Raw genomic sequence first — 8,634 nt, forward strand, 5'->3', positions numbered from 1 at the left:
ACTACACTCAGTCTCCTTTTCTAAATCGGTAAGGTATATTGTGAACATTAGTGGCCCGGCACTGACCCCTGTGGTACTCTGCTCTCCAGTGACTGCCAACCAGAGAAACACCCATTTATCCCAATTCTCTGCCTTCTATTGGTTAACCAATCCTCTATCCGTAATAATACATTGCTCCTAACTCCATGAATCCTTATCTTATGGATAGGTCTTTTATGTGGCATCTTATCAAACGCCTTCTGGATATCCGAGAATACAACATTCACCTGTTCCCCTCTATCCACTGTGCTCATTATATCCTCAAAGAACAACGGTACGTTTCTCAACAGGACCTGCCCCTCATGAATCCATGCTATGTCTGCCTGACTGGAGCACTTCTGTCCAGATGTCTCTCTATTTCTCCCTTAATGGCAGCTTCAAACATTTTCCCTGATGTTAAATCTCTTGCCTACATCCTTTTTTCAATAGTGGCATGACATTCACTGTCTTCCAATCTGTTGAGACCTGCCCAGAGTTCAGAGTATTTTGGTAAATTATCATTTAGAGCACAAGATATTGGAGCAGAATTTGGCCATTCAGCCCATCAAGTCTGCTCAGCCATTCCATCATGGCTGTTCCTGGATGCCACTCAACCCCATACACCTGCCTTCTCGTCGTATCCTTTGATGTCATAACCGATTAGGAAATGTTCAACTTCCACCTTAAATATATGCACGGACTTGGCCTCCACCACAGTCTGTGGCAGAGCATTCCACAGATTTACTACTCTCTGGCTAAAAAAAATACTTCCTTACCCCTGTTCTAAAGGGCTGCCCCTCAATTTTAAGGCTGTGCCCTCCAGTTTTGGATACCCCCACCATAGGAAACATCCTCTCCACATCCACCTTATCTAGTCCTTTCAACATTGTATAATTTCAATACACTGGGATGCATCCCATCAGGATCAAAGTTCAAACTAATTATCAAAATATGTATACCTAATACAACTTTGAGATTCATCTTCCTGCAGGCAGTCACAAAACAAAAAAAAACACAATAGGATTCTCAAAACACCAGAAACAACCAAGACTGGCAAACATTCAGTGTGCAAAAGAGGACAAATCCTATAAATAATAGAAAAAAAAGTAAACATACCACTTAGAACATGAACTGCAGAGGCCCTGAAAGTGAATCCACGGACTGTGGAGTCAGCTCAGCACTGAGGAGAGTGGAGTCGGTCCAGGAGCCTGATGGCTGCAGGGCAACAACTTCTCCCAAGCTTGGCAGTTTGGGATCAGAGACTCCTGTGCCTCCCGCCTGATGGTAGTAGTGAGAAGAGAGAGAGAGAGACTGGTCAAACACAGACAGACTGGATGGGCTCGGGTGGAGGATTTTAACTGGCACAGAGTAGTGGGGTTGAACACACACATTTTCTGCACTCGGGCCTGAAGTCCCTTCCAACAATGACCAATCAACCTTTGTCTTCAAGGTGCTGAACCACATTCTTAAGAGTCAAGTTCATGGACTCCTTCAGGAGATTGTAAAATTGCTAGTTCATTTAAGTGGTTCAAAAGTACATTTCTAAGGGAAATTATGGGTTGCTGATTGCAGTGATCATAGTTCAGATTAAGTATATCTAGTAGTTTTGTGAGCTGTCTGGAAAATGCTGCCAAATATTGCCAGCATCATCTTAGGGGACTTCTCCAACTTTTGACCTTCTACTGTAGTTTGCTCAACACTACCTCTAGTAATAGCAATTGTGTCAAGGTCCTCACCTCCCGTTGCATTCATAACATCACTTTTTTGGATAGTTAGATGTGTCCTCCACTGTGAAGGCCAACACAAAATAGTCAGCATCAAAATCAGAATCAGGTTTAATATCACTGGCATACGTTGTGAAATTTCTTAACTTTGTGGCTGCAGTATAATGCAATGCAGGATAATATCAAGAAAAAAGTACTGTGAATTACAGTAAAAAAATACATATGTAGCCCTCCCGGCCACCCTCAGGGTCACTCGGCTCGCTGTCGTCTAGGGAAACAGCCCTCGACCCCACCAAACTGGGTAATTAGTTTGTGTGGATGCTGTGTGATGTACCCCACCCCGCCCAAATAACAGACAATACACCAGATACGATTAAATGATTTACAGTTTATAGATATTGCTGGAACTATATAATTAATAGAGAATAAAATATAAAAGGAAAATAAAAGGCGCCACACTTATAAAAGTTCAATCTCTTCGTGCACAAACAGTTGGAGCTCAGGACCCTTCTTCTTCACCCTGTGACCCCTCGGACCACCTTGACCGGCCACCTGGGACCAACAACGGTGGTCGACCAGACACTCCACACGAGTCCGTCTCTGTCTCCTCTCCTCGCCGAACGCCCTCCTCGGGGTCCGACCCCGTTAGCGGACTCACAGCACCTGGTCCATCCTCTGTCTCTCTCTCCCGCCCTCTCCCCCCAAACCCTGCACAATCTCTTACAGACACCCCACAGGCATAACAACTAACCCAATTGGTTCATTTGTCCTCTTATTAGTAGATAATCCAAAACAAACTGCCAGTGCAAGAACTTTCTCAGCGTTTAACATAACAAAGAAGCATTCCCAAGTATAACATAACAAAGAAGCCATTTTAATTAGCCTACACAGTAACATAAAAGACAAAACCCCCTTACATATATATATATATAAAATTGTTAAGTAAGTAGTGCAAAAGCAGAAATAAAAAAGTAGTGAGGTAGTATTCATGAGTTCATTGTCCATTCAGAAATCGGATGGCAGAGGGGATGCAGCTGTTTCTGAATCACGAGTGTGCCTTCAGGCTCCTGTACCTCCTTCCTGATGGTAGCAATGTGAACAAAGCATGTCCTGGGTGATGGGGATCCTTGATGATGGATACCATTCAAAACCTCAGCAATTTCCATATTACCCAACATTAATTTCCCCCTTCTCATCTTCCAAGGGACCTACGTTCACTGTGACCACCTTTTTCTGGGTTATATAATTATCAAAACTTTTACTATCTGTTTAATACTTTGAACTAGTTCCTTTCGTAATCTGTCATTCTCCTTTCTTTATTGCTTGGTTTGTGGTTTCTTGTTGCTTTTGAAGGTTTTCCCAGTTTTCCAGTTTCCCACTGCTCTTGGCAGCTTTGTATGCATCAGCTTTATTGTGATGCCTTTTATTGCCTTAGTGCTGGCTCTCCCCGCCCTTGCTTTTAACTGAAATATACTTTTGTTGAGCACCATGAAAAATCCCTTTGAAAGCCTTCCACTGTTCCTCAACTGTCCCACTATATAGACTTTGTTCCCATTGTACACTAGCCTTCTCCTTCTTCATCCTATTGCAGTCTACCTTGTCTAAGGCAAAATACTGTACACCGGTTTTAGATTGAATGATTGCGCCCTCCATTTGTATGAACATTCAATCCTGCTGTGATTGCTCTTTCCAACAAGATCCCTAACAACAAGTTCTTTAATTTTACCTGTCTCATTGCACAGGACCAAATCTAAGATTGCACTTTCCCTTGTAGGTTCACTAACATGCTGTTCAGGAAAGCTATCATGGATACATTTCATGAAATCCTCCTCAAGTCAACTTGATTCGCCCAATCTATGTGAAAGTTAAAGACCCTATCATACATCAAAACTCCAATCCTATTCATACATGCATCAGATATTTTGTGGATTATTGCCCAGGCCATTGTAATCTTATTATTCGGTAGCCAATAGACAACTCCCACCAGTGATGTTAATTCCCCATTCCAATTCCTAATCTCTATCCAAATGGACTCAACATTCTGATCCTTATATCATCTGTCAATATCACCCTGATCTCATCCTTAATTAAGAGCAGCACCCCACCCCACTTACCTTCCTGCTTACTTTTCCTTATTTCCTGATACCTTTGGTTATCATCTCCATCCTGCAACTATGTTTCTTTAACGATCCCTAAATCATTGTCCCTTCACCACCTTTTAGAAAAGTTTTCAAAACTTGGAGAGGGTACCGAGGAGTTCTACTGGAATGAGGTACCTCATTATTGTGGAGAGGTGAGTGATGCTGAAATGTTCTTGGGCAAACAGTGTTGCTAGGGATATTTAATAGAAACCATTTTGCAATTGAATCAAATAGATAGGGAGACAGTTTCCATAAGACGGAGGAACAGAATTAAGCCAATAGACCCATTGAGTCTGCTCCACCATCCATCATGGCTGATTCATTATCTCCCTTAGCTCTATTCTCCTGTCTTCTTCCCATAATCTTTGACACCCTTACCAATGAAGAACCTATCAACCTCCACTTTAAATACACCTGGTGGTTTAGCCTCCACAGCTGTCTGCAGCAGTGAATTCACCACCCTCTGGCTAAAGACATTCCTCCTTATCTCTATTCTAAAGAAACACCCCTCTGATCTTAGACTCCCCTTCTGGAGAAAGCATCCTCGCCTACTCTACCTAGCCCTTTCAATGTTTGATAGCTTTCAATGAGACTTCCCTTTGTTTTTCTAAACTCTAGCTAATACAGGCCTAGAGCCTTCAAACACTCCTCATACATTAACCTTTTCATATCCATGATCATTTGTGTGAATCTCCTTCCGACCCTCTCCAACACCAGCACATTGTTGATAACTGTACGACACAAACCTAAAACAACATGCCAGCAAAGAAGAAGAAGAAGAAAGCTCTTAACTCCGGGTGGAGTCATCAGGACGTGCTTTTTTAGCAGACTTTCTTATTTTTACAAGGCCGAGTTGCTAGCTCGACGCCTAACCCAGCACGGATGGAAAGCGTGCAAGGGAGCCGGCTGGATTCAAACTCGGGAGCCTTCGCTCCGAAGTCCGGCGCTGATGCCACTACGCCACCAGCCGGCTAATGCAAGCGAATGTAGGATTATTTTCTAAGCAGCAGGTATTGGTGATTTGGAATGCACCGGATAAAGTGATAGTAGAAAAGATTCAGCTGTAATTTTCAAAAGGGAATGATGCTATGCTGTGCCTTCTGGTGGGGGTGAGTGTAACACTAAGGGGGCACATCAGGTCACATATTTAAGACCAAAATAAAGATGGATTCTTCTCTAAGAAGATCGTGAATCTTTGGAATTATCAGAATCAGAGAGTCACTATGTGTATCCAAGGTTGATAAATAAGTTTTTGGACCTTAGAGGTTCAAGTTATCGGACTGAGAATTGGAATTGAGCCCAGGATTGAATCAAATATGACTTTATTGAATGGTACGGTAGGCTAAAGGAGGTGTTTGTTCTATTCAAGTCCTGTACCTGAAGTTTAAAAATTTTGGTTTGTTGATTCGGTGGATTCTCAGCCCCTTAGGTGGATGTTAAGATTCCCAAAGCAGTCCCCTGGACTGCTGAGAAGATGCCCAAAAGCTATTTAGACATCCCATTTCTGAGCCAAGTCTGTGGTAAAAAATGTCCGCCACATCTTCCCAACGGCCATCGTCAAGGTTCAGAGCGATTTACTGGGTGCAATGTGCATCAGAATACGAGAGGTGACTGATAAGTTCGTGGCCTAAGGTAGAAGGAGTAAATTTTAGAACTCCTGGCACATTTATTTTTCAGCATAGTCCCCTCCTACATTTACCCACTTAGTCCAGCGGTCGTGGAGCATACGGATCCCTTCTTTGTAGAAGTCGGCGTCTTGGACCTCCAGAAAGTGGTCCACAGCAGTGATGACGTCATCATCAGTGTCAAAATGGTGACCACTGAGCTCCTTCTTCATCTTAGGGAGCATGTAGTAGTCCGAGGATGCCAAATCAGGTGAACAGGGCGGGTGTTTGACGAGTTTGAATCTGCATTCCTGGATGGCAGCCATCGCCACTGTGGACTTGTGGGCTGGAGCATTGTCCTGGTGGAAGAGCACTCCTCTTGTCAGCTTCCCACGCCAAATCTTCCTGATTTTCTCCTGTAGCTGTCTCAAGAGATCAGCGTTGTAGGCCGCTGTAATCGTGTAACCCTTTTCCAGGTAGTCCACCAGCAGCACTCCCTTTGCATCCCAGAAAACGAGGCCATCGCCTTGCCTGCAGACATCAGCGACTTGGCTTTCTTGGGAGCCGGAGGTCCTGGGTGTTTCCACTGTTTCGATTGTTCTTTCGTCTCTGGTTAGAAGTGGTGGATCCAAGTCTCACCCAAGGTTACAAATTGCTGGAGAAATCTCTCGGGATCTGCATCAGAAATGGCTAGATTGTCCCTTGACATGTTGTGCCAAATCTGCTTCTCATCAGGCCCAAGGAGTTTCAGGATCCAGCGAGCTGACACCTTGGTCATTTGGAGTTCGTTGTGGATAACTGCATGGACGTGTTCCTGGGAGATACCCAGCTCTGTGGCAATGTACTGCTGTGTTATTCGTTGATCTGTCAAGATCATGTCATGGATCTTGTCAATGGTCTCCTGCGTGGTGATGGTGACAGACCTTCCAGGACGGGAGTCGTCGTCCAGGCTCTCTCTGCCGCGCTTGAATTCAGCAGCCCACTTCTTCACCATGCTGTAAGAAGGGGTACCCTCCCTTGGTGTTGCCACCCATGTCCTCGTGGACCTCCTTGGGTGATAAGCCCTTGAGACCGAGGTAGCAGATGACTGCACGAAGGCCGAAATTGTCCATTTTCTCAGACAGTGCTTGCTTGCATTTTTCAATTATCTGAAACAGAAATACCACAAAAGTTATTAACTTCAAACTTTCTGCATAATCACTCAAAGAGTTGAACTGCGCACGCATGTAACGAGAGCTGTATAACTCATCTCCTTCTACCTTAGGCCACAAACTTATCAATCACCCCTCATAATTTTACATAATAGAGTCATAGAAAAGTACAGCACAGAACCAGGCCCTTCACCCCTTTTAATCCATGCCAAACCATTTAAACTGCCTACTCCCATCAATCTGCACTGGGACCATAGCCCTCCATACCACTCCCACCCATGTACCTATCCAAACTTCTCTTAAACTTTGAAATCGAGCTTGCATGCACTACTGGCAACGTGATATGTCTGCAAATGTTCCCACTATATTACTTAAATTGCAATATTTGTATCATTCAAAAGGTTTAACAAAACAGATGCTGATTTCCAGTTTCCTAAATTTAATGTTGCATTTCGAATGCCAAATGAAAATATCATAGAACGATACCGTACAGTACAAAGCAGCAACCTATGGACTCACTTTCAAGGAGTTTATAACTCATGTTCTCATTATTTATTTATTTTTGTGTTTGCACAGATTTTCTTCTTTTGCACATTGGTTGTTTGCCAGTCTTTGTGTGTAGTTTTTCATTGATTCTTTTGTATCTTTGTTCTTCTCTGAATGCTTGCAGGAAATTGATTCTCAAGTTTCTAAATGGTGACATATATAGTATGTACTTTGATAAGAAATTTACTTTGAACTTTGAGCACAGCGCAGGCCCATTAGCCCACGGTGTTTTGCCGACCTTTTAGCCTACTCCACATCGACCACCCACTTCCCTCCGTTGATGCTGCCTGACCTGCTGAGTTCCTCCCATGTTTTGTGTGCTTTACCAAATTCTTTAATTCTCTTTTCTATGAAAAAGCAAGGCACCCCTAAAGGTATTTTCTAAGCAAAAAGATCTAGGTGAATTTTACAAATTTGCAACCGCCCCTTAATTCACACTTTCGGCCAATTCAATCGTACACCTACAAAGTTGCACTGGTTCAATGCAGTGGAATGCAGCTCAGTAGTCAGTGTGGTTTTCAGCAGAACTGCTTCATCAGCTGAATTTTGGTTGCTCAGGAGCTACGTGTTCTGCTGCTTAATTTTCAGCGATGCTGACTATTGTTGAGTTGCCACATCAAGAAGGTTGATCGTTAGCATGGGTTAAATATGGCCTCCCTTTTTCTCTTTGTCTCTCGCTCACAGCATCAAAGCCCGGGAATTCAGCAAAATGAATAACCGCATCGTCAAGCTGGATAGCTCGTCGAGTGAAGAGAAGGAAGAGGTGGAGATGCCCGAACCTCTCCACCTCCTGTAAGACATCTCCCTTCTTTTGAGCAAAACAGGAGCATTGCTGTTCTAAAGCAACCCGAACAACACAAGACCATAAATGAGTCCCTTGAGCTGGAAGGGCCTGGTTCACTCAAAAGCTCAGCAAACTCAGTATGTCCAACGTGGATCTCCAAGACTAGTTTAAAATCTGGAAAATCATTGTGCATTTGAATTTTTGTCAATGGTTAACTATGGAAAAAACATCTACCTACATATTGGGAAAAATAGAAGACATGGACTATAATACTAAAGTTCAAATGAATGATGGCCCACCCAAAGAAGTGGATGGCTGTGACAGTGTATAGTCCAGAAGAACTTGAATTTGAAGCCATGTTCAGTAATATTTGGTAGAACTTTGAGTTTGTATTTGAAGTAGCTGTGTACATCAAGCTTGCCTAGTTTCGATGTTAATTGGAGAACTTTTGTTCCTGGTTTACACTTTCACGTCATCAGCCTGACATTAAACTTCTGGTTTTGTCTCTGTGGCCAGCATTCTTTCCTCTGAGTCAGAAGGTTGTGGCTTCCAGTCTCATTCCAGAAACCTGGACACAGTTAACAAAGCTGACAGGGTTAATCAATCCAGTAAAAGAAAGAAGGATTAAGCACAAAAGATTCTGCAGATGCTGGAAATCCAGAGTAT

General features: G+C 43.2%; 1 protein-coding gene across 1 annotated transcript in view; it reads left to right on the forward strand.

Moving 5' to 3' along the window:
• Positions 1-8,383, forward strand: part of meiosin (meiosis initiator) — a 107,727-nt gene extending 99,344 nt beyond the window's left edge. The window contains exon 15 of the mRNA XM_072271149.1: positions 7,869-8,383. Within this exon, the coding sequence (XP_072127250.1) occupies positions 7,869-7,980 (112 nt within the window). The 3' untranslated portion in view covers positions 7,981-8,383. The remainder of the gene's footprint in view (positions 1-7,868) is intronic.
• The last annotated feature ends 251 nt before the right edge of the window (positions 8,384-8,634 follow it).

The sequence above is a fragment of the Mobula birostris genome, chromosome 10, assembly GCF_030028105.1.
Source record: "Mobula birostris isolate sMobBir1 chromosome 10, sMobBir1.hap1, whole genome shotgun sequence".
NCBI classification, from domain to species: Eukaryota; Metazoa; Chordata; class Chondrichthyes; order Myliobatiformes; family Myliobatidae; genus Mobula; species Mobula birostris.